This window comes from Petromyzon marinus, chromosome 26, assembly GCF_048934315.1.
Source record: "Petromyzon marinus isolate PM22_M1 ecotype Great Lakes invasive population chromosome 26, UKy_Petmar_22M1.pri1.0, whole genome shotgun sequence".
In the NCBI taxonomy this organism is placed as follows: Eukaryota; Metazoa; Chordata; class Hyperoartia; order Petromyzontiformes; family Petromyzontidae; genus Petromyzon; species Petromyzon marinus.
In genome coordinates this window covers 11,428,981-11,456,657 of record NC_133692.1, presented here as the reverse complement: position 1 = coordinate 11,456,657, position 27,677 = coordinate 11,428,981, and the positions used below count along the sequence as shown (strand labels likewise).

General features: G+C 44.1%; 1 protein-coding gene across 12 annotated transcripts in view; it reads right to left on the bottom strand.

Moving 5' to 3' along the window:
• LOC116946270 (ankyrin repeat and fibronectin type-III domain-containing protein 1-like) overlaps positions 1 to 27,677 on the bottom strand; it is a 264,496-nt gene that overhangs the window by 85,866 nt on the left and 150,953 nt on the right. For all 12 annotated transcript variants that reach the window (XM_076069931.1, XM_076069932.1, XM_076069935.1 and 9 more), the window contains one exon: positions 19,508 to 19,548. In XM_076069931.1, the coding sequence (XP_075926046.1) occupies positions 19,508 to 19,548 (41 nt within the window). The remainder of the gene's footprint in view (positions 1 to 19,507; positions 19,549 to 27,677) is intronic.

The window sequence follows — 27,677 nt, the reverse complement described above, 5'->3', positions numbered from 1 at the left end:
ACAGAGAGTTGGGTCTCGTTGGGCGACCGTGCTGCTGATTTATACGGACCGTCCTTGACCACACTCATTCAATAAGAAGTTGCACAATGCAGCAATCGCTGCACAATAGAAACACGTCTATGATGTCCAAATAAAAGCAACCACAAAGTACACGTTGGTAACATTCCATCAGATCGTTTCTTTAAAAGTAATGGGAAGCCAAAGACAGAGGAATGTGGACTACTGAGTACAAGCGGCGCTGAGCTAACAAGGAACCCGATTGCTGCACCTGGTCCTTGGGGAAAATCGAAGGGCAAATGGAAGACAAAGACGGACGTGGTGGTAGTGGAATGACAACATCGAAGCGTGGACCCAGCTCGGCAAGGGAAACATCGCGAGAGCGTGTGCCCAGCGGAAGTGCTGGCATTGCACACTGACCGTGTTGCCCGTCGAAGCCAGAGGCGACACCGATGGATGGATGCACCTTGGTCAGTGTAAGATGCCTTCTATGGCGTATGCATCGGAATCATGGGCATTGACAAAACATTGAAACAAGAACCGAATAGCGTGCAAAGAAGCGTGCACAGGCGCATGCGGTCGTAATAATAAGACTGAAACAGAACGTGGAACACATTGATCACAGACATTACATTGACTTTTGTGGAAAAGGAAAACGGGAGCAGTAGTGGAATCCAGAATGAAGAGGAAAGTCAACGACTGCATAGGATGAGGTCGCAAAGTAGCATAGATCACCACGCAAAATCTGGTAATCCTAACAGCGGCTTTTGGCTATCCATCGAACAAACACGGTCACCGCATCGCGCGCTTTCAGATGCGCTTCCCTCTGGAACGCTCTTCTTTCCGACTTTAGGAAGATACTGGGAGCCGTGCACTTTTAAATCTTGATTGAAAACGAATTTCTTTATAACTGCTTTTTGTCTTTAGTTTTGTTGGTCATTCCCCCCACACCTCCGAGTAGCACGGTTGGCTATGTATGGTGAGAAAGAGGTTCAACATACCTCCATGCAAATGAAGATTTCAAAAAGAAGATCTCTGTCAAACTATAGATTTGCAAAATAGGGTTGATTGTGCCTAGACCTGTGTAACCGCAAGATGTAATGTGGAGTTTGAGTGTTCTTCCATCATATATCTGGGCACTCTAATTTTGTCCCACACTAAACTGTACTATCTCAGTAGAAACATTCTAATCATCACTCGACTGAAAAAAAAGACAAAAAACTGTCCTGAGACTCACTGACACGTGACACTTGTGGAAAAGAAAACAGCCAAGCACTAAAGTAAGATGAAAAAAAATGAACACGATATCCCATAAACAATATGTCTTAACAAAGTATGCACGAAGCATAAACAAATAAATATATGCAAATTGTGATTAAGTAATATCAGTGAGAATGAAAAAGGGACATCATGACGTTAAAAAAATTATGGATGGTTTGAAGGTGTAATTATACTTTGAAATTAGTGGCAATGATTATAATAATCACTCGAGCAGAGACAATGATTAAATGATGAAGCGATATATTAGCACAGTATGTTAATAATGATTTTGTCTTTTTATACCGAAATATTAAGGTTTTCATGAATATTTTTTTTGTACATTCATTCATCATGAAATAAATTAAGCAAAATTGTCAATTACAATTTATATGAAACGTGACAATGGTTTATACCAGGGGGTAATATAAGTTAATCAGACACACTGTGGGAAGTTTTATATCCAGTACTCTATTTTAATTTACAACGGATTGATTTATTATTTTAAAAAAATAATAAAACATTTACGGGGATTATGAATGGTGTTCATAATGGACTCGTTTTTTACATCCATCGATTACAAAAATGCTGTTTCTTAATGTCAATTTGCACTTCCAATATATAACACACGTTGATTCCATAACGCTGAAGCAAGGCCCAACAGAAGACACCCTTAAAAAGTAAGCCTGCCACAATTGTGCTTACAGTACACATTGCGATCGATATCAGGTCTCTAATTTGCCATCGGATTATTATCAATGAAGTTAATTTAATTTCAGCTCTCTCTCTCTTCCCCGCGAGCAGAGTAACCATGCAACGTCTCCCAGCAGTGGACATCATTCAGATATAGTGCTGCAGACAGCGCTATGAACATTTTAGACCTTTCCAACCTTGTTATAAACACTCTCCCGACACGTCGCTCGCAATAAACAAATAACACGGTTGCTGTGGTTATAAGCCGGGTGTATGTAGTTAGCGGCCTGGTGATGTTTTGGCCTTCAGGCAACGTGCTGCCAAACACCAAAGAATGAGTGACGTGAGCTCATCACGCGCAGGCACTGCGCTACAGCGGACAGCTCCAATGTAGCCAAAAGCTCGAGCAGAATTTGCTCGAATGCGCTGAAACAGGACACGCGCACGGCACCAGATGCAATTACGCCGGGAAATTTGCGTGCTGTGATTTTTTTGCGGCGAGGATGGGTAAGGCCAGCTGTAGGAACAAAACATAGTGTACCTTGTCCATTTGTCTGGCAACTGTGTAGCTTTCACGACGCACATTGCACAAGCTATGCCTGTGCCAACATTAATTTCCGTACATCGTTAGATAACAGAGAACGTGCTACGAATGCATCAATGTAATGCATTATGTAAGAAATAACCACATTTGTGTAATTTAACTCTTTACATGGAATACCGTGTATTTTCTTACCGATATAGCCACAACAGAGTTTAGCTCTGTAAATTCACGATTTGATTTCAAAATACGAAATACAATTTCCTACACAAATTGTCAACTGGGTCAGAATTGCTTAAATCATGTTATAGGTGGAGTGCAATTCAAATGGATGAAAGGTTAAAGTGCAGCGATGAAATTGATTGCTCGTGCCAAGCTGTTTAAAAGAGCTCTTTAGATTAAGCTCTACCTAACACTTCCAGCAGGCATTTTCAGCTCCTCTTCTATACTGGCTCGATGACTTAGAAGAGGTGGGAGTACCCACACTTTGGCCCACCACTAACTCCCCTTATCGACTAACTGACCTGTCGATCGACTAACCGAGGTATGCCACTTCGTACTGCTGAGAGGATAGACGCAGAGGGATTTAAGACACCTTCCAATTGTCCCAACTGGCTTGCGGTGAGATCAAACTGGCCACCCCTGGACTGCAAGTCCAGTGTGGTGACCATAACACAACGGCAGCATCGAAATAAATATGTCAACACCTCAATAAACAAGTTCGGAATATCAGCTGAGAAATAGCACCACAAATTAGTCATTTACACCGCTCCCTCTCATTAGTGGGGACCCGTGTTGTGAAATCATGATTCAGCCGAATGCCCTTCCTCACTCCACCTCGATTAATCGCAGATTAGAGCCAAAACCAAAACCAAAACAAAAAACAAACCACCAGCCACTGATGAATGGTTGTTGTTCACAGGTCTCTACGTCCCCCTCCGCCCGGCACAGACTGAGAGGTGTTGTGCACCCAGTGGTGAGAGCAGTGACGATGGTGGGAGCAACAGGCTCTCGGCACGAGACGGGACGGAGGTCTTGCACGCTAAACGGCAAGCGGTCTGGCTGTCAACTTTGTTTATAGCTCACTTTTTTTATTATTATTATTATTGTGTGTGTGTGTAAAACTTCCATTGCTTCATAAATTATATGCTCCCGCAGCCACATATGTCTCCTCTAATGGATTTGCTGCGTGTGGTTGTGCATGAGATATTGCATATGTACGTACAAGACAGAGATCCCCCGTACAGCCTGAGCAGTCTTTTTGAGCAAGTACTGTTAGCGAGCACTTATGAAGGCTGGCGCGGGCAAATGAGGGTGTGGGTGGCCAGCACCACAACCGGGCGCGTTTGCCTCCCCAAGTGGCGATGTTTACTCCACACCGCACCGGGGTCCTCATTTGAGGCTGAGTCGACCAAGGGAAGGCCCAAAACCGGTTCAGATAATCGTCACTCGTGTTGGTTGATGTGAGTGGGAATCGAACTCAGGGCAATGTGTTTGTAGGGCAGCATGCAAACCGTTGCATATAAACACAATGGGCACGTAGGCCACATTTGAAACTATATAACAGTTCTCAATGTGAAATACAAAGATTGATAGACCTTGGTGTTTTGGGCGATCAATATAAATCAGATTTGATATAACTTGTAATTATTGCACGAAGAGCAGAAAAAAATGGGAGGATTTGTGCAAATAAACAAAACAAGTAAATTTCCTAAATAAAAATAATAACATTTATATAGCGGGTTTTCATGAAGGATCTAAAAACGCTGTACAGGAAACAGCAAGAGCAGACACTCAATAAATTTTTTTTATTATAACATTTTAAGAATCATTTACTAAATGAACTAAAAGTTTAATAAGCGGAAGCATATAAACAGGTTTAAGGCACATTTAAAATGTCCACAGACTCAGTCTTAGATTTCTTGTTAATTCAAATCTATTTTTTTCGTAAAGTGAATGTGCTATCACATCTATGGGAAAATTATGAAAAATCAAGCGACGGGACTTGTATTCTCATCAAACATTCTAGCTCATGGCACAATGTGCACATTACGCACTCACGCATTTGCATACAAGCAAAATAGCTGAATGAGTGAATCTGCACTGCACTGTTGGCAGATATTGTCAGCTCACAGAATGTCGCTCGAATGAAATATTTTTGCAGCGATAGATGCACACTTTTTATTCAAAGAAAAGCTTCATGAACGATGCAATCTCTCCCTACACCAGCTCCCTACCAATCACTCATCCACACTAGCACATGCGCTTTGACTAAATACGCTCACAGGGTCGATTGGGTAAAGTGGTTGATGAAATAATTCCGTTGATTCTATTTACCTTTATCCACTTAAAAAAAACCTGCAAAAATGTCTACTGATATTTGCTGTGTTGATATAATTAAAGTCTTTCTAAGTGAAACAGTTGGAATATTTACGAATGTAATGACATTATAAGGCTTTAGAATTTGCAGTGAAATAACCAATTACGCAATTTTATGTTGGAACAAATCATCATCAGCGGCAGTCATGATCTATCCACTGCTGGGGGAAGGCCTCGCAAACCCATCACAATCTCTCACAACCTTACAATCAATCTCGCCTTGCACCTTATTCCATCGTTCATGCATTTTTGCTCCTTTGGTTGCCACTCCGTATTTAGTCTCAACCAGCAGCCATCGATTCTCGTCGTGACGTGACCTGCCCAAGCCCACTTACCTTTCTTCACAAGCAATGCACGTACATATATTGAATTTCTTTCGCACCGTACGTAGCCAACCATGCTAATCGGAGGTGCAATGTGAATCGCCCTAACTTGTTTTCTACCCAAGCGTTCGTCTTCATGCCTTATTTTATTTTCAAGAATATATCTCTCCACGTTTCTTTGCAAACTTTTCAACTTGAGTAAAATTTTCTATGAAAATTTCCACGTTTACAAACATCACCGCGGCAGTAATATAAACTGATTTAAAACACTTTTCTTTACCCAAATTGGTGTGCTGATTTTTATTAGCGATTTCCAAAAGCAGTCCAAAGTTACTTTCCTATGCCTCTTTATTTAATCATTTTAATCATGGCCTGCCTTCAGTTGCTGCCCTAGGTATACACACTCTCATGTGTTTTCCAATTGTGTCCCTCTGAAATCAATGTTTAATTGTTCAGGAAACTTGGTGTGCATGACATTTTTTTTGCTCATATTTAAAAATGCAAATAGCATAGGTTAAATTCCAAGTATGACAACAAAATGCCTTATGAACCTGGTGATCTAAGTTTGATTCTGAGCCACTGCTTACATCAGTGCTGAGTGACATTTTCAGTTTCAGCCCTGTGAGCCATTCGGCTCTTGAATCGGGTGCAACCATAACAAACAAAAAATCCAAGAAAAAAAGAAACAGCAAAATATTCCTGAAAAAAGCACCGTACACCAACGCTGTGTGCAAAAAAATCCCAGTGGGATGCAAGTCAAACAACAACAACAACCACAAGAAAACTTAGATTAAGGCCATAAGTCTAACTCCGTACTACAACAAAACAAACACGTCCAAACCAAAAAAAGTTTTCCAAATCACCAAAAGAATAAAGCCATAATTGCAACGTAACAGTGATCACAGGGACCGTGACCGAATTGTTACAATAAACTACATAAATAACATGTAACTACAAATCCTAGAGCCATAGCTGGCTGCATGAGTTACTCCAAAACAACAGAGGCATCAGTCGGAGTATCAAATTTTTCAATGCACCTTTAAGATCAGCACGCTAAATCAAAATACAGATAATACTTTGCAGCGTCATCCGGAGAAAAACATTTTATTTTATTTTACGCCAATGAATAGCAGTGGCAGCTAGGGGTGTACAACTCATCTAGAGCAGTATTGAGAGAAGATCTCATTGGTAGCGATTCAAGTTGCAGTTTATTGGCAATAGCATTCCATCTGAACCAGTCCTGCCCCTCAACTCCAACACCCTTTTCCCAGTCCACGGTTATCCTGGGGAAGTATGGTCGGACATTCCCGGAGACATACATGGCATGGGGAGCCCTACATCGAGCAGTGGCTGTAAATTATAACAATTATCTTCGTCTTTGGTTCTTTCGGTAAAGTCACGTAGAATGAGGATAAAATAATAAAATAAAATAACACAATAAAATTCTCACGACGTTTCGGCCACAACACAAGTGGCCTTCTTCAGGTGAAAGGAACAAACCTGTCGGGACGACTGATGCCTCTGTTGTTGTGGAGCTTCATTGAAGCTCTGTCGTCCCGACAGGTCTGTTCCTTTCACCTGAAGAAGGCCACTTGTGTTGTGGCCGAAACGTCGTGAGAATTTTATTGTTATTTTATTTTATTATTTTATTCTCATTCTACGTGACTTTACCGAAAGAACCAAAGAAGATGAATCCTTGCAGTCACGAAAGCTTTAAATCGAAACAATTATCTTAATGAAGGAATCCAAACATGCGTGTTATATCGAAGCATTGAAATCCGCAACCACTGCCGATGCATCTCTCTTCATGGGGAAAAAAAAAATTATGCAGACAAAAAAAGTAGAAAAAGTTCCAGTCTTTCACAAAGCTCCGTCTCCTTGGAACAACTTCAACTCCGCAGCAACCTTTTGGTCATTTTAGGTAAAGGTAGTGAATAAATTCATTCATCCCAGAGGGATCCAAATATAATTTAAAGAGTGCAGCTTAAGGGTTTACACGTGTGCTCTGCTGTGGCAAATTTGGCTCCCCATACATCATCAGAAAGCAAAACAAAACCACAGAGTAAAAAATACACGCTCAAACAACAAGCTAACTGTCCCTCGGATACTAGTGCTGCACGCTGGGGTATAATGATATCCTTGGGAAAAAAAAAGCTGTAACAAAACTTGCATTCTTTTTTTCTCTAAATTGAATACTTAGCACCCAAACACGAAACAAAGTTAGTGAATGAGTGTAATTTATTGCCCATGAGATGTTTGTTTATTTATGCGAAACGTCTTTCTTGGGACTAACACCTCAAAACCACAACTATTTTGGGACAGTCACGAGTGCCAAAACATATAATCCAAGTCGAGTTGATGTATTGCTCCAGAGGTAGGTATACTCCAACTAAGCCTGTCAACTTACCATAGTTTGTTTTGCTAAAACAATTTTCTGGCCAGAACTTAATGCCGAAACCCCCAAATGACCCAGTCACCACGAAAAAAAAGCTACGGCAAGCTTATATTTTGCTTTTTTTTTAATTGCCCCATCTGATCTGCTGCCAAAAAGATCCACACGCAATCGCTTTGCCAGCCTAAAAAACAAATTATCCCACTGCTGTGAATTCTCATCCTGCTGTGAAGCCTGTGGCTGTCTCCAAAAAAACATTATATTCGAATCATTTTAAGCATCAGTTTGTGCCGTGATGCTTTCGTGAAGTCTTACATTGTTCGTTATTTATCACGGCATGTGGATCATCACGCAGTTTTCCCAAAACAATATATTTTGTAGGTAAGAAAATGAAAAAAAACCCACACAATGTAAGCACATTTATTCTGTGTTGTTAAACGCCGTGAGTAGCTGCACATCATTAGACTTGTTTGTGTATTAAATACTTTTTCAAAAATACTATCCAATGAGGGTTGTAAAGGGGGCACAAAACACGCACCCTTGCTTCAATCGCAAGAGAGAACAGACTTTCTGTATACAAAAAAAAAACACATCTGCTAAATACATTCTGTGTGCGCCGAACATTTACAAGTTCGTAAGCGCGGGTTACTCTGCCGCGCACATTCAACAATTAGTCCCACTGTTCATTCACCCGGGTCTCGTCTGTTGACACGAACTTTAGGCGGGTTTTACTGCGCGCTGTATCAAGCTATATGCCGGACTGCACACCGCAGAGTCAAAGCAACAACGAAAAAAATACAAAAGCCTTATGCTACTGCACGTTACAGGGGCTGTGGCAGCGGTCTATAAAAAAAAAGAGGCACGCTCAGTGTAACCAAATTTAATGGCAGCAGATCACGACGGCTGCCCAAACACCTTGTGCCACGATTTGAAGGGTTTTTTTTGTTTTGTTTAACACGTATGTGACTCGTACGTGTCATACAAAGCATGTTAAGGCACATGGCCGAGTGGGAGGGAACTACCAGACAGAATGTTTATCTGGCCTCATGGCACTGCAGCAGAGCACTTGACTCACAGTTTCAAGGTCACCAGGTCAAATCCCGGTCAGAGGTCGACTCGAGCCATCGTTGCCCGAGGGTCTGTGCGACGAGTGTCAGTTTGCGAAAGGCCACCGGTTGTTGTTCTCCCGGAGAGACCAGCACCCCCCCCCCCGCCACGGAAATATGGAATTTCTATCATTGACCTCACGGTCATCAACAGGGCACTTTGAGTGGGGAGACACTGGAGCTGATTAGTTTGTTTAAAATGTTTTTAAAAAAATAGATAAGATATTGCCAGAAGCCCCCCCCCCCGCCCCACCAACACTGCAGGAATGGGCCAATAAATTGTCAAAAATTGTAAAAATAAATGCCACTCTAGAGCATCTAAGTGCAAAACTAAGGGGCAGGGAGGAAGCTTACCACCAACCATGTAACCCATTCACTCCCTCTCCTCCAGTGGGCATTGATTCTTAAGAGTATTCATTTGGGGCATTTAGGCACTGTCCCCCCTCTCCGCAACCCCTCCTCCTACATTTTTTCCCTTCTCTTACAGGGGTATCAGAGCTTAGGAAGACACCAGGGCTGTAGAGTTTGTTCAAATTGTTTATTGAAACGTGCGGTTTAGACATGTTTCCATCGCACTGTAATTCATGTGTGTTGTGTACCTGAATTGTTTTTGTTCATCAAATACTTTTAGGGGAAAAAATATCTTGCTGGAAGCCTGCTACGTTATCTGTATTGCAAGCCATTACAATTCATCCTGCTTTTTGCATTTTTTTTGGTAATGAAAACTATAATCCTCGTCATCCTCGTATAATTCAAGAAGCTGTGACCTAACAACCACAAGCTGCTTCCGAGTAACCACAGTTCACTGCGAAAAAAAACCTCGTGATTTATTTCTTGCTAAGGTGAGTGGGAGCTGACCGGATATACAGTATATTAAAAGGTCACAGGTCAACATGAATTGCAGATCAATATTAAACCTAAAGAAGAAGCACTGTAAATGGTATCTGAAAAGGTAAGAAAGGAATCTAAGACAACAGTTGAGCTCGGTCACTATATTTACAAAGACAACAACAACAACGGCTGCCATTCACCAATTTCTGGCAGTGAGGCTACAACAACAACAACCGCCATTTGCCACTAAGTGGCGGAGACGTCACCATGACGCTTGTGCCAGGCGATGTGCACCTTGAGGCCACGTGAAGTGTCGAACACCCGCTGGCAGTAAATGACGGGGCAGACCCAGATGCCACGGGTCGACTGAGATGACTGGCTAATGCACCACCTGTGCCCCCTACTGTGCCAACTTGCTGTGCTTTAGCCACCTGGCGCTCCGCTCGTTGTTGTGAGCGTCGCTCCTCCGCCCTCCGTTGTTGTTGGAGGGCGACTGCCTCCAACTGCCCAGTAGCGTCCATCACGAGCCTCCTGCACAGAGGCCGATCTTGGCACCGCTGGTACCAGTCATCAGCAAGTCCACTCAGCTCCACATCCTTGCAGCGCCTCACGGCTCTCCGAACCTCCGAGCGAAGGCTGCGGTAAACAACCCCCTACCTCCTTGTGGTGCCGGACAGCAATGCTGAGGTGGGCAGTGCCATGGGAGAGGGTCAATTTAAATTGGCCTTTCCCCTCATGGCGTTTTGTAACACACCACAGCGGCTAAATGCGGGCTCTGGATGGGTGCAAGGGGCTGGTGACCCCTTCACCTTCAATTAATTACCACTAAACCACGAATGAAAAATTAAAATAATAAGCTTGTGCCGGAGGCCCCAGGGGTACAGGCGTCTATGACGTCTCCTGGCCAAACCCCATTTGGCGGAGCGAGGAAACTGAATCCTTACCCTCGGGGCTCCTACAGAACAACAAAAAACCACTACGGGTGGCCACGTGGAATGTTCGAATGCTCACTGCGGAGGAGAGGCTGCCACTCCTCTGTCAGGAGCTGGACCGGTACTGCCTGGATCTCTGTGGTATTCAGCAGGTCCGGTGGACTGGCTCTGGCTCCTGCCACCATGAGGGGTGGACAGTCCTCTTCTCGGGGCAGCAGACTGCTAAACAACAGGGTGTGGCTCTTCTTCTGAACAAAAGAATGAAGGGGGTGTGGGAGCGTGGCGGTGATGTGTGGGAAGCTGCAAGCCCTAGGCTACTTTGGGCTCGCTTTCCCATCAACCAGAGGCGGGCAGTGGTGGTCGTGGTTACTTATGCCCCCACCGAAGACGAGCATCCGTGGAGGGATGCAGGCAAGGCCAATGAGTCAGATGCCTTCTATGACCTCCTGTCACAGGTGCTAGCTCAAGTGGCCCCTCGGGATAGAGTCATCTTGTTGGGTGACTTCAATGCCCGAGTTGGTCATGATGTTGTCACCTGGTCTGGAGTGATTGGAAGGCATGGGCAAGATCAGCTCAATAACAACGGCAGGAGGTTGCTAGATTTTTTGCAGCCTATGGGCTTGTAATTACCAACACGCTGTTCCGGCATTGGCGCATCCACACAACATCATGGATGCATGCCGGGTCCAAGCAAGAACATCTGCTGGACTACATAGTGACGGACTAGCGGATGCGAGCCCATGTCCTTGACACCAGGACATACCGTGCAGCTGATCTGCCCACTGACTATCGACTTGTCATCTGTGAGTGTACACCCAGGACCCCATTCAAACCCTTAGTGGCATGGTCTCAGCTAGCTGATGAAAGTTGCAAGCGAGAATTTAATCATCGCTTGTGGCTGGGGTTGGCATCGTCCCCCACTCCTCCTGATGTCGAGGGGAAATGGGCGAGGTTTAGGACTGTGGCTCATGCAGTTGCGATGGCTGCTTTGGGTACATGGTCCAGACCTCCCCAGAAACTCTGGCTGACAGAGGAGGTGTTTAAGCTGGCTGAGAAAAAGCGACCGGCCCACTCTCATCGGCTACAGCATCCCATGTCAGAGAATAAGGAGTGAGGCTACAAACACAGACACACACACACACACATGCTAGGTGACATGAATATTTGATGGTATTTCATCCCTCTGAACCTCCACATGTCCACTATGGTGTTGGCGGCACATGCAACATTGAGGTTTGACTGAGTTCCAGGCGTTCGCCAACATCTCGGCTATGATTGTTTCAAACGCTGCTGTTAGGAGCTGTTGAAGATGATGCCCATTTGCGTTATGGTCGAAACGTTGTGAGAATTTTTTATTGTTTTATATATATTTTATTATTTTATTGTTTCCCTTCAACGTGACTTTACCGAAAGAGCTAAGAATATGTTGAAGATCAATCAAGCCTTTTTCGGTTGATTTTGGCATTACAGTTGGCATTCTCCAACACTCAACTATGCGGTTCAAACTGCTGTCTAATTATATTCCTTTAATGATGGATGATAGCTTCAATGGACAGCCCACTTATCAAGTGGTTCCAACGGAAACTACGCATTCTTTGAGTATCATACTGAATGCAAGGGGACTGCGGATGTTACAACTGAACATGTTATTGGCAAGGAAGAGCATATTATAGCTGTGAAGTTTGTCATCACAGTTTTTAACATATAGATTTTTACAATGACATTCGAACCACAATACATCTCACAATTCTTGATATCACGTGGGAAGGTGGCAGTAGCTGAATTGCAGAGTTTCCATTACAAAAAAAATACGTGAATTGGCTTTTACTGTTATCCAGCGAGCTGCTGGAAATAGCAATATATCAAACACAAGTGATGTGACAAAAATGTATGGCCATAACCTCATATTCCACACATTGTGCTTATTCAATAAACATTTTTATGGAAAACCTGGTCACTGTAATGTACCACAAAGAGTATGGATATAAACAGGCGTCCTCTGATCCAACACCGTTTTGAGACTAGGCTCAAAAGAAATATGAGAATAGGTTTTCCCCTTTTCCTGGCAATAAAATAGGTGTTAAGATGTTACAACACCAAACTGCAACCTTTTACAAGGAATCATGTTTGCATTAACCACAATATTTGTGGTCAGCACGCAAAAAACATACTCTGATAATATGATGCATTGTCTTTGAAACTGATTGGTCCACACCAGAGACAGCTTTCTTTTGAGCCTAGTCTGAGTCTTATGTACTTTATGGTTTTCCAAATGAATACAAAATATACATGTCTGACCCACACAGAAATGCGCATACTGAGAAATGTGTATGTATTAATTATGTAAACTACTAAGTAATGAATGTATAGTTAACTGATATCTAGCAGAAATTAAATGACTATAACAAATTAATGAGGTAATTTCCAGTGAAATTCATATTTGTGTTTATTCACGACATGTGAATATCCCCTACACAAACACTGGTCGTAACCATTAGATCCAGCAGCAGTTTCCCCATGCCCCATCCTAAATCATGTCCCGTCATTGGAACGGTCTCTTTACATTGGTGGAACTGCGATGGAAAGAAACGGAGACCATTGATTCACAGCTGTGCAGGACAAGATACTCTGTGGCACAGAACTTGTATTACTTTCTCTGGTTGAGCAATGCTAATAATGATTATAATCGCTCTCATTCATTATACCCCCTGCCTGAACCTGATAAGCAATTCACTGGCACATAAGTTCAAGGGATATTTTCATTTTAATATTACTTTGACAAATATATTTTTTAAGCCCAGTAATTTGTTCTTATCAGACAGCTCCAGCTAGGGCAGTACACGTTGTTCACCCTTCAAGGTTATATTGCTAAATAATGTACACATATCAGAGTGAAGGTCTCTGCATGGCTGCCTGTCTGGCCTTCAGAGTGCAGGCATCAGTCTGCACAACTGCTACGGTACTTAGAATGGCCATAACGACACCAGCTATTAACATGAAATTTAAAAAATATATTTTAGATAAATTAGTTCAGTTTGGCTCAATAAAAAAAGGCAACTGTCTCTCAGCGGGCACGCACACACAAGCACACTCGTACGTGCACGTACGTATTTTCCTTAAAAAGCAACGTATTTCATTTCACGTTCACAAATTAACAAAACGCTTGTAAGGCTGCGTGCTTTACCAATGACTAATGAGGTGGATGGCATAATGAGCACCATTGTTATACAATCCGTTGCATACACACACGATGCCAGTTATACATTTGGTGCGCATTTATATTATATATATTTTTCCCATGCTCCTATATAAAGTACTTCTATTTAAAATTTAATGAAAAAGGTAAACTATTTTACACAGTGGGTTTGTTAAATACCCAGTAGCACAAAGGTAAGTTAAGAAAGGTAAAATAAAAATGTCGTAAAATTTAATGCAGATGCTAAAACAGTTATACCATGAGTTCTCTGGCATTAAACAAAACATCTAATTGGATCTCAAAAAAAGTGAACAAATTATTCGAGGCAAAAACCTCATGAACCTGCAGGTATTCTAGCCTTATCTTTCTTTCAGAATTTATTTTATAACAAATGACAGCACTTTGTAAACACATTTAACAGCCAATTAAATTGAACAGCAGAGAGGTGGCACGTGTCATGTTTGATCAGGCACCAATCATTAATAATCCATCTACGTGCAGTCATTTACGGATGTCAAGCTGAACTGCCGGTGCTTGCCCTCTTGCTATTATCCTATAATCAAACTTGGCTCAATTCTCTAGGCAACGGAGTTGAAAAAAATGTAATTTACTAAATTACACGATGACACACACACACACAACCCTGCTGTTCAGCGAAGAGGTATCTGCCAAGACATCAGAGGGATTTTCCCAACTAAAGTCGTTCAAATAGGCCCGTGCACAACGCAACAACACGACATTGAGGATGATGATGACGATGAGGCAAGGTAGGTGCTTTGCTTGTGTAGTCTTTCTGAACTAATATGACACTCAGTGTCGTTAGAGCTATTTAATAATCCAAGGTTTTGGGGGGGTTATATAGCGTAAATATAAATGTGTAGGAAGGTTTGTCTGTTGACCAGCATTAGCGGAATTTGTTACTAATACAGTACACCATGTTGGAAAGTAAAGCCAGATTTAGCTGTCACCTGATGATGCTCGTTGTAATTACTGCCGACACGTCGTACTCAGATTGTAAATGTTGTGTATTTACTCTCCAACACAGCAGTGCGCTGTGCTAGCAACGAATTCGCATGTTCTGTTTACGTGACAACCCTTATTAATTGGCTGTGTCGGGTGGTGGCTGGTTTAAAGCACATTTAAATTTACGCGATCCAACCCAAAAAAACCTCTGTATTATGGATAATGTTGGTCACGAAAGCCTACGCGTTAAACAGAGCTATTTAAGTTTGTCTTGAAAACTTACCTCTTTAATTTGGCCTTTATCCCACAGTTCTGGCCGTTTCACCCTGGTTATATTTATTTCATGCTTTCCGTGCACAGGGTACAATGGGATTTATGGATGAAATGTGCCTTACAAATGTAAATTATCATTATTATAAAAATAAATTAACTTTTACGCTAATGAGTGCAGCACAGACCCCCAATATTATTTTTGAGGAAATACATTCTATAAACATTCAACATAGTTGCGTAAAACTAATAGAAGTTTTAATGAATAAAGAGTAACATATGTATACTATGCGCAAATTACATTTGTAAATAATAAATGCATGCACGTGGACAAAACATAACACGAGGCACGGAGCCTCACAGCTGCCAGAGTCCTGGGGTACACACACGAGTTTTGTATTGCCATTTTGTAAAAAAATATATATATATATGTTTGACAAAGGTTGCAACGAATTTTCAGGTGAATTACTGCCGTAATTAATGAGCGTGTGTTCGTCACGTGGGCGACACGCTGCGTGGCTATGCAACTCTACTTTTGGGGACAATGTTTGCTTCACGGCAGTCGTCTTTAAGGCTCAGGGGGTTAAATTGGCCTCCACCAGCGCTGCTCAATCCGACTGTCGCAGCAGCTCCGTGTAACTTACAAATACAATCGACCGGGCCGTGTGCACTGGCATGCCATCGTTGCATTTCTCCTGTTGATGTCGGGAAAGGGCCCAGTGTTTACATGATTACCGCTAACACACAGCACACTTCAGAGCGTAGACCACATTTGCATGCAGCTGAAACAATTGCAATTTTAATGCGCCATTTCCTTTCCATGTCACAATTATGTAAAGTTCATGAAATACAAGAAAGAGCATCGCTTTTCGTTTTGACCTTCTATTGACGGAAGATTACAGTTGATTTGAAAAATATAACGTGGTATGAAATTAAAATGCTTCGGATCGGCTTACCGATTACACCATTATTCGATACAAAGTCAAACTGTCTTCCTGCTCAAGCCAGTGACAGGTCAAGCAGCCTTCCCAATTGACGGTTCTGAGTCAGTGGTGGAAATTCCCCATTCCCATAGCAGGCAGTCAAGGACCATTTTGAAAGGTGAAAAAATGCATCATAAATGATCACGTAAAATATAACCTTAGAATTAGGAGAACTTAATTAAATACAAACGCAACTCTGAATTTTAACATGGAATATGATAATCTAATTTTAAATTGACCAAAACCTTCTAAATCTTGTTTTTATTTGGGCGTATATTTTTTTTTAGAAGAGACTAATGTACAACGTGTGAGTGATTCAATTTGTTATATTTGGAAGTGGCCTATGATAAGCTTTGACAACACTCCAATGTTCTTGGAGTGTAATGCTAACAAGATTTTGCAAATCAAATTTTGAGAGAGAGAACAAAAAAAACTGCACCGTTTGGACTACATTTTCTGGAAAATAGTATTTTTGGTTAATTTAGCATGACAGCCTTTTTCCAACTAGGGATATTAATGTCTCTTCACAATTTCCAGAACTTTCCACTCAGATTTACTGGAAACAATTTCTGGTTAATTATATGCATTTGTCGTGTCATAATATTGCATTTAAGAAATTCTGCTTTACTGCAAACTTAAAGTAAGCTAATAAATGTTTAAGGGTGTTTGGAATGCCAGCAATTTATATTTTAAATGTTTGCGCAAGAAGTCTTATTAAAATGTGTCTTACTGAAACAACACCGACTTAAAAACCAGACTGTTAACTCCACAGGCAAGTGCGTGGTGTGCACAAGCACCCAATGCATGAAGCATTTATGCCATCAGTTTGAGGACATTAAAGATCCCACATTGCGAGAGTAGACCATTGTGTACTGGCGTCATGGCCAAATTAACCACCCTCAATAAGTAATAGATCCCCGACTACTTGAAAGACTGCTCCTGAAATAATGCGGGCCATTCAGGGCGTGCCAATGAAAATTTGCGTTACAGCCCACGTGATGAATTTGTTTTTCCATTGGAATCCGTGCAATTTTAAGTAAATTTTTACTGACCGAGCCTAATAACAAACTTGACTGTGGGGACCAAGCATAATGACCAAGGAGTCACCTTTGGTGCAGTGGAGAAAAGCGAGTGAGCTTCAGAAAAGATGACAGATTTAGTGGGGGCGTGTATCAACATCGGCAAGGCGCAAAATGTGTCCATCACCCGGCTTCCTGTCTCGTGGAGATCTGTGCCAACTTCTGTATCAAGCCAAGCAGTGTTCTTGTGCCAGAGTGTAAGACAGTAAACAAATGCATTGACGAACAACAAAAATCTATATTACGAATACGATTTTCAAAAAAGAATGAATTAAATATGCTCAAATCCCCCCGATCTAACTTGGGTCAAAGGGCTTTACACAGCCGTTTAGAATTGCAGCAAAAGTTGTATTTCATCAGTTTTGTGACGACCCCCTGCCACCCTGACGAATGATTAATGCCCCACACCCCATCTCAGAGCGCTGCTTCCCAGCTCACACGCGGGCAGTGTTTACGCTCAAAATATTGCAATAAGCGTCCTGTAGGAGGAGCTGTGAACTGCCTCCCCCCCGCGCCTCCAAACCTGCAGGGTGCACCCAAAACACTCGGCGGGAAAGGGGCTCCATTGGTGTTCGCTTACTCGAATGAACAAAGAAACCGGCTGACCTCAAAATTAATTCCGCTAATGCTGGTCAACATGCGCTGGTTGCATGCCAGGTATTTGCAAAGCACTTTGAGACCCGTCAAGATGTAGATAATTACAGGTAGAACGAGGTGACTTCAGCAAGTCTTGCATTGGCTTTTGATGGATTGTACATTTGCTGAATTTAATTTTAAAATGTGCCTATAATCGTTGTTGTGTGATTAAAGTTTCGTCGCGTGGTTAACATTTTTTAGAGAACCAATAAGTCAATTAGGTTTGTGAGCTCTAGCACGGTTGGCTAAGCACGGCTAAGTACTACAATGCATAAGAAGTTCAACATACATACATATATTGTTGACGATTCATATATATACGTATATGTCTAACTCACTTGGAAAAGGCGTGTGCTAAAATATTACTCTGGCGGAGCGGTGGCGTAGTGGTTAATGCACTACCCAATGAAACAGGCGATCTGAATTTTACATGGGGCCAGGGCTAACATCAGTGGCGAGCGACAGTTGCATTCCCTTGGCCCTGAAGCGTCCCGTCGATTACTAAATAGCGGCATCCGTTTAAAGGAATTTCACCGAAACTTTAAATGAATTAAATAAACATTTATTGCAGCTCACAAGCGGAATCGGGTCATTTCAAGAAGCAGAAAACCCCCCAACCTTGTCAAGCGAGCAAGGAAAAGTGAAGGTTGTCCCAGCATGAGAGAAGAAAAATATTGAGCACTATTGCCGAATACTTTCATGTGGAATCTCCATAGATTTTCAAATCAATTTCCTTTCTACCGCCTAAACTTATGCAGTGAAAGGTTACAAATTCCCCAATTGTCCACTAAGTCTCTTTTTTTTTGCTTGACATTTAACCCTTTGTTTTTCATTGTTTTTTTTGGGAGGGGGCTGGCAGTGGGGGAGGGGGGGTGAAAAAGGATTTGTTTTTAATTGTGTCCCTATGCATAGAATACAATCCAGGGACGTTGTATTCTACCATTGGGACACAGTTGTGTCTGGATAATCACTTTGATAGCTGTTAATACCTGGACTCCCAAGTGTCATTAAATGGCAATTCGCAAATTGGAAAGAAATGTTTAGCGGGTTTTCTTTTGTTTTTCACATTAGCCACATACAGCATAGATCCCCCTATTGCCATAGCGTGTTAGGGAAAGTGCTGGTGAGCGAACACCTTTTCAGGCTGACATGGCACACGAGGGAATTGTGGTGTGATTATCATCAAGACCCCCCCCCCATCCCAGTGCTGATGTTATACACACTGCACCAGGTACTAATTTAAGGCTGAGTCGACCTAGGGGAGGCCCCAGCACGAGAGAATACAAATATCGAGCACCACTGATGTTAGCCATGAGCGGGAATGAAACTCCTATTGGTCAGGTTCGCAGTGCGGTGCGCCCACCACTGTGCCACCGCTCCCGACTCCCAAGTGCCATGAGAACACAATTAGGAAATTGGGAAGGAATGTTCGCGTGATAAAATGCACATTAGCTGCAATACGCATCCCTGAACACACACGCGCGCGCGCACACTCATAGGTGCACCGACTGCCGAGAGAAGAACACAATGTTCTAGGCGATGCGGCGCATGCTCGTGGCATTTAATTTTGATCGTGCTGCCACTGATGCCTTGTCCCTCCAGGAAACACCGATTTTACATGGATTTAAGTGCCGTGACAGTTGCAATTGCTTTGCTGCAATGCATCACATTGCACAAGCTCGCAGAGACCTATTATTTGCATGCAATTATTAAAGACGAATTTTATCTTTTCACTCAGATCTCATCTTTGCAGCAACAATAACATTATATTGATCGGATAAATTAGGGCGAAATCTAAAGGCTGGCGGCAATCCTTGCTAGTTGTGCACGCAGAGATGAAATCCGATGCATGAATGCATGCATGCACATCGATGTGTGCACGCTGACCACTTAGTATTCCTGATGAATGCAAAAAAAAGCATCGCTTACCTCTTTAGCTGACTATCACGGCGATCCACTGAACCAAGGCTCTGCAAAACAAGAGAGAGGGAGAAATACTTTACATTCACAAATTGCATGCTCCCTCGTTCGCAAATGGTTTCAACGATTGCAATCCCTCTGCACATCACCTGTTGTTCTCGCAAATGCAATTCTCGCGCGCCTGGCGTTTGTATAAAAATAAAGTTTGAAAGAGACACGAAGCTTCAAAAGGACCTTTTGCAAAAACCTTTGTTTTCAATGGACAAAAGATTTACACGCAGACAACGTCCGCAGAGACGCGTTATTTTTGCATAACGGATATGGCTCTGCAGCCTCACAGCAATGACCCGTTCGACAGCCGTCGCCCGACCGATGTCCTTTTATGGACACACCGAGCTTCAATATCCGCTATTATTTCTCACACGAGAGCAGGGAGAGTGCAGCGTTAACCCTTGGCGAGCCCCCGCTCAGCAATGAACCTGGCTGCTGAGGAGCGTGGACATTGGCGTGCGACGAGTGCCATCCTCTTTAACCCACGCCGTGCACAGCCAAGTTTAATGTGCATTCCTCAAAACGTGATCCACTTCATTGACTGCCAATGACATTAGACATTCGATGTAGAATAAAAATGCAAGCATATTATTGCGCGTCTGCATTTATAGCTGGGTGGCAGTGTGGTAAAGGGTCTCTACTCAACTCATCACACCTATGGGGCCATTAAAATGTTGTACTAATTTGTGGGAAGTCAACGGCGGTTCCCGTAGATGAAAAACTGACCCTCGTCATAGAACTGTGGAATTTCCACCACAACGTTTTAAAATTGAAATGAGCACTGAGCGGCACTGAGGTGACCGTGAAGGTATTTGGAAGTGCGATGATCGCCGCTGGATTGAGACTGGCGATGGAATGATGATGAAGGAGAAAACGCGTCCAGACGTTGGACAACCACGGAGATGGAGCGACGAAGTCAGCTCGTGGTGCAGCAGTGACATGGATTCTAGCAGCACTGGGCCGTGAACAACGGCGACTGCATGGGGGAAGCGTTCACCCAGCAGTGGATAGACGATGGCTAACGAAACGAAAAAAAAAATCAGCTAAGCTTTATTTCGAATTAAACCCATTACGTTTCAGGGGGGTCTGATCGTTCCCGACGGAGCTATTTTTGGGGCCAATGAGCGATATGGGATCTGATGTGGCCAATCGGTGGACGGTGAGCCATGTGTGGTCTACGCCGCGGGTCCTGCCACGGCCACGGACAAGAGCTCGTGCCGCCGCCGCCGCCGGAAGCAGCAACAGCAGCAATAGCAGCAGCAGCGACGGCGGCGGCCCAACCACGTGCGAGAATTCATGACGAGTGCGACATCGCCTGTCGAGGCTCTCTGCACCTCGCCGTTAACTCCGGCAGCTGCTAAATTGGCCACGAGGACCCTTCAAGTAGCGCGGGGTTGAATCTAACGGGAGCCGCGGCTGCACCGCCAGCCCTGCTGACCGCTGACGGTGCCGGGTTGGTGGTGGCGCTGGCACGCACTTGTGTCGATCGGAGGACCAGTGGAAGGAGCCCACACGGTTTTGCGAAAACTCTCACAACCGAACGGGGCTCTGGGGGTGGCACGGCGAGTAGGACTGAATCTTCCTTAAAGAAAATTCATGTTTATCCCGAAGCGGAAGATCGGCGCTGGATACAGTGATGTTTGCGAATGCGATTTGTGACTCTGATCGTTATCTGTATATGATAGCTCATTGTTCGTGTGCCATTTTTGTTGAGGGACTACTACTGTGTGGTGTTATCTTGGTGTGGTCTGGGACTGCGTTCTTGTTGTTCTTGCTGCCTTGCCCAGGCTTGATGAATCAGACTTAAATCATCACATTTATTATGTATTTACATTCTGTGACCCGCTGACCTTTGTCTCTATCTGGCACTCCTCTCGTGTACTTTTGCGTTGTTTGACGTTGTAACTTGCCGACCCGCCCAGACTGAACATCTGTGAAAAAGAGCTTCAAAGCTCATCGGATTGCTTCGGTCTAAATAAAGATTCTGATTCTGCATCTACCTGTGTAGAGCCCTGAGGTGGTATCTGCTCGTATGCATGGTCTTCCTCACAGCAATCTGCTCTCCTCCAACATGCCACACTCGTCAATGAAATTGGCCAAACATCCAAATTCGGGACCCTGATCTCGTCAGATCTTGGAAGCTAAGCAGGGTGGACTCTGGTGAGTACTTGAGTGGCTATAAAGAGCCGTGCGGTGGTGGCTATGCACATGGCCTGTAGTCCAGCACTGTGGAGGCAGCGAGGGTTGGCTAATTACCGCAAAAAAAACATGGCAAAGCTCCCTTACCTGTGTGCATCGAGGAGGTGCCAAACCCTGGCTCACCAGGAAAAGGCGGTAGAGCAAGTGGACTAATTGCCATCTATTTCCCTCTGTATGGGAGATAGAGCATTGCCCCCTCGCATGCGTGGGGTTCCTCCGGGTGCTTCAATTTCCTCTGACACGTATACAAAATAAATGCTCATCTCCATATATATAAAAGGCAAAGTTGTGAATGTGTGTCTGTTCAAAATGTTTAGTGTACTTTCCCGACATGCAACAAACTGGAAATTTGCCATGTGGGTACTTTCCAGACTGTACACCACGCAAAAATGATAAAAAAAATACACTTTTGGGTTTTTTTGTTGGGAGAGGGGGAGCTCAATAATGCATCTATTTCTTGCACGGCAAGTGAGCTGTGATGTCAAATCTGTCACGTGACCCGCGCACGTGGAAGCGTAACGCATTGTAGTGTAGCGGTTAGCGCGCCGCGCCACGAACCCGGCGACCCAAGTTCGATTCCCGCTCACGGCCACCACCGGTGACGATTATTTTAACCGGTCCTGGGCCTCCCCTAGGTCGACTCAGCCTCAAACGAGTAACTGCTGTGGTGTGTGAACATCGCCAAGTCCCGGGCGAAGCCGGGTAGTACAGCTAGTTATCCATAAAAAAAGCGTTTGGGTTAGATAGTGTGAATTTAAATGCGTCTTTGACCCGACACAGTCAATGAGTCAAGTTTGTGACTTAAACAAAACATGCCAATTAGTTACCAGTTCAGCACACCGATGTGTTGGAGAGTAAACCCACAACATATACAATTCGAGTACTCATTAAAATATGTTTAATATAAACGCCCACTGCAGGACCCTCCTGAAACCGAGTTCTACAATTCAGTGCGGCTTACCACGATAATTAAAAGCAAGTAAAAATAAGTAAGAACGGTGATGATGATGATGGCAACTAGGATAGTGGATCAAATTCACAGACATTACATTTCTCTTTTTTTGTATCCGTGTATCACATTGCTAACACATTTACAATACAACACGCAGGAGTATTAAGCATTGTGATATCACTACCTTTCATTTATAAGATGCCAACCGTAAATGTGTACCGACCGTGATAATGCTCCCATTCAGAACGCTCAAAATTAATTGTAAATGCTTACGCGGGGTTCAGATTGTATTCTGTGCCGGAAAACAGCAGTGACTAAGCCAGGTCATGCGAGTCACCTCCTTAGATATGACGAAGCTGTCGCTAAATTTACCTGTGAGTCAACCCTCACTTCGGTATGGAGTTTGTGTTGGGATTCTTTAAAATTGTTAGCGATGACACGCGGCTTTTTACGGTATGGACCTGCCAACCCCCCCCCCCCCCCTCTTTTCGTGAATTTGTGTTTAATGCTGACATAATGGGTTGATTAAGGAAAAATAAAGACTCCCAACGCCGTCATGCGTCAATGGCCCATCACGATCTGACCCTGGGCTTTATAAATTCCGTACAGACGTGAGTCATCCGCTGTGTTCTCATTGAAAACCCGGCGGGATTTTTTTTTGGGGTCCCACGTCTCTGCTTTCTGCTGCGTACGTCCCAGACATGCGCATCTCGAAGACGGCAGTGAGGCAAAAAGAGAGAGAGAGACAACGTGAGTGAGACACGTATTGCTATGGTCACGCAGCGCCGGGCCGGAAGCGCGCACGCGAGGCGAGATGTTCATTTCTTTACTTAATCGCTCTACAACTTATTTTGGTGATCTTTAAGAAAGCTTGGCTCCCTGCAAATCTTAACTGTTGAACGCCGCCGTAACCAGCACAACGTGGCTCAAGTTTAAAGGGCAGTGATTATGACAAAGCCGAGGTTCAAGTACAGAATTTGTGCTGTCATAATTCACCGACTCGCTCATTCAACATATATTTGAAACTCTGTCGTTATGAACATGATTCGTAACGACGAAATTGCGAAAATAACAGCGGGGAACTTTTATATATATAAAAAAAACTGTACACTACTATATATTCTTATCAAACAAAGTGACTTATTAGGCAGTGTATTACAATGTGTTATTGTATGGAATGCCGCAGCGGTGTAATGGTGAGCACACTGTACTTAATCCAGAGGTCGCCACCTCGATTCGATCTCCTGGCGTGCCAGTTGACACAATGTTGCGAGTTTCTTAGATCTCCCCCCTCGCTCTGTCCACCCAACAGTCTTAAAATAACAGACCACAGTTAGTCGATCGGCATGTTGCGCGTGGTGGGGTAAAGTGTGGGTAACGTCAATGTCTACAAAACATCTGGCTAGCGTGGAAGAGTAGATGGTGGGCTTTCTAGAACCGCCTCTCGTGGAGGGCCTTCCGCCGGCAGTGGTGTGAGCAAGCCATTGCAGGGCTGCACCTTTACTGAACATACATCTCTCGAAATAAACTATATACTGGCAACACTGGCAGTGCTTTATATTTGTTTAAGAAGACAGCTTTCAAACGTGCACGGTTATTTTTGGCATTTAACTCGCAACTGACATGCGAACGCAATTTTGAAGAGGCACCGCGCAATCGCACAAGCTGGCAACGCGACATGCTGACGTCTTTGGGGATTATTCAGCAGCCCATTGTCAAGCGCCCTTCGGCGGCATTTCGTTTTTCACATTGTTTTCAGGGACTTGATGGGCAACCGCGCCGCTGGGCGAGTGGCTAATTTTGGAAGACTCCCATCGAGTCGTGTTTTGCAAGACGGAACCCAGGCGAGGTGATGCTGCTGTGGTGCAACGGTCTGGCCACGCGCGCCTCACTTGCAAGTCAGCGGTTCACCGGTTCGATTCCATCGTCCGACAGGGCAGTTGAAATTGGCAAAATTATTCAATCTCAACCCCCTCTCCCGCAGCCTACGTTCACCCACAGCCAATGGGCAGGCTGTGTGTGGTGGGGGTAAAGTGTGGGTACTCCCACCTTTTAACAAAACGTCCGAACCGGCATTGAATAGTCGTCCAAAATGTTATCTGGCTCCCGTCTAGAGTCGGCTCTTCCGCCACAAGTGGCTTGAGCAAGCAATTGCAGGACTGCACCTTTATCTGTTACCTTGGCCAACCTGATGAAGCCCATGCCATCCCCTGGTTGAAACCCCAGGCAACCCCAATTGTTTTAAAACATCTCTTATTGACTTCCGTTTTATGAATCGTGCACGATGAGAGTGACAATGATGCTAAAGACAATGATTTATCATCGATTGTGTTTTGGGAAAACACAATGCCCTATATTTAATGGATTGTGCGAGTGCACGCGGACCATGATGACGAGCATGAGAAACAATGGACAGCGCCGATAATTGCATTCGCCATCACTTCTGAACCCACGCTTTGCTCTCGCATCAGAGCAGCCTCCTTGTGCGATTGGGAGCAGGCAGGAGCAGGCACAGGGCTGTAGGCAGTGAGAGTAAGACATTGGCGGAGGGGGAAGGGGGCTATATTGGTGGCAATGAGGGCAGGGGCTCTGAGACTCTTGAGTGCAGGGAAGTTCTTTGGGATTCTGCCGGGATTTCTGGCATGCGTCGTTGCTTTCAAGTGTTACCACTTTCTCGTCAGCTCCCTCCCCTTCCCCAAACGCCACCCATTCACTGCCCCCATCCACGCCCCATCCCTCTCACCCACACCGGAAAAGCGCCGGTCACAAGTGGACAATCGAGAAACACGAGCCAGAGCACTTTTTGCTGCAAAAGAGTAATTTAATTCGATAGCCTCTCTCTGAATTATGCCATTAAATAGGCATAGTTAATTTATGAGTGCAAGCACTTCACATATTTAAATATCTGTATGGTGGTCTATTCAGGGGTGGCGTGCTTGCGAAGTGTTAACTACCTCTCGTGGTATACGTGAAGTCATGGGTTCTATCGCGATGCTGACGCCTGTATATTTGGAGGTTGCGTGTTCTTTCCATGGTCGCGTGGATTATTCTCTGGGGTTTCCGGTTTCCCCCCCCCCGACATTTAGAAGCATGCATTTAAAGTTTTTAGCTTCTAGAAATTTACATATGACAAGCCACTTCATTTGGCTATCATTTGTGACCAGGTGGCTTATGAAAGAAGAGCTACATTGCTCAGTGGGCCTTACCTGGTAAAAAAAAAATAATAGTTTAATAGATTTTAAACATACGACTGTATTGGTGAGGAACACTGTGATAAAAAAACGCTCCTCATGTTGGTGTAAACGATTTTAAGAGGAACAAACATATGAAACGCTATTAGAAATTATACTTTATTGATATGAGAACGCTGCACATTTTTATGATGATCATCAGCAACTATAATCTATCCACTGCTGGATGAAGGCCTGCCAAAGTCATCACCATCCGTCATTGTCTTCCAATGAGACAAATACATCGGCTATCATGCTGGAAATCCGCAAGCATTAGGCAAAAACCATGAGCGGTTCCTGAAGAATGCACTGTGGTCCCGTCTTAGGAAAGGCATTGGCAGTGTTGCAAAAGAACAAGGCCACTAAAAACTCACTACATTCATCTTAAACACCGCCTCAAAACAGAAGAATGTAGGAAAGACTGATGTCTCGGACAGGTGACCCTTCTACCACAGCAGAGCGAGAAGGCAGAGTTAGGGATCACACGTTGCAATGTCGAAGCCTGAGAAATTTGTGTTTTTAAAAACAGGACATTTTAAGAGGTTTTTTTTACTGAAATGAGAAGAACCCTAACCCCTAAACATTATAAAAGGAACACGTATACATTGATACAAACTCTTACATATTATAGCAGAACCGCATCACGCTAAATTCAATAATGTTCCGTGAATTTATTTCTGCGTAAAGTCATCTGCCACAGATCATTAGCAGTCAAGTCTCCAAGTCATCTGCAGCAAAACAACGTTCTGGGCAGATGATCCTGCTGGCTGGAAAACAATTCAAACCGGAGTGAAAGAAATTCCAATTATCTCATCGCTCAGAGAGTGCAGAGTGGGACTCCTCGCTGCCGGTGACCCTGAGCAGTGGTGTCGGACATCCGCTGATGACAGCGCACAAAGTGGTACCCATTTTATTACCCGCAGGGGGAATGATTGGGCCGACTTGACCTCCGACTGGAATTTGAACTCGCAACCTTCCCCATTGTGATTCGGGTACAGTAACTCACAAAAACAAACTGTACTCGCCCCCCTCCCCCAAATATTTGTGACCACATCAATCTTGATATCGATTTCATTATTGCTATAATTGTTGTCATAAAGGTTGCACAATTGCACGCAACGTGACCTGGCGGGGGGGGGGGGGGAGCGACGGAGCCAACAACAAGGCGCACGCTCAGCGCGGCAGCTCGTGGGAACATTTTGGCCATTTCTCAGCGAGACTTCCACGCAGATTCCTGCCGCGATAAGGAGGAGCGCCACTCGTGTAGGTCTTTCACACAGACAGGGGCAGAAGCAGTCTGTCATTGGTGCCAGCACAGCTGTCACAGTCCCCGCGTCACAGCCGCCTTGGGGAGGGGGGGGGGGGCAGTCTCGTTGTGACACTCGCCTCAACCTCACCCACACGTGGCACCGCATCCACGCTTCAGGCGCTCTCGCGCATAGGGGCTCGGAGTGACCCCGATCGCTAACCCTGGCTCCAGGTATGACACGTCCGGGGAAACAAAATCGCAGTGCCATGGAGATGTTCCTTGCACACTTCATAACAGAGAGGGCTCAATGTGGGCTCTTTTACCAAGCCTCCTCCCTCTCGTAGAACGACGCTAATTATACATTCTGCTTTGTCGCACTTGCGAAGACGCTTTCGGTGGGGAGGGTCGTTTTTAATTTAACCAAGAGGCTCGTCGTGTTTGAATAACACTGGAGCTTGAGTTTAAGTGACGCTACAAAATAAACCTAGACACGTGAAA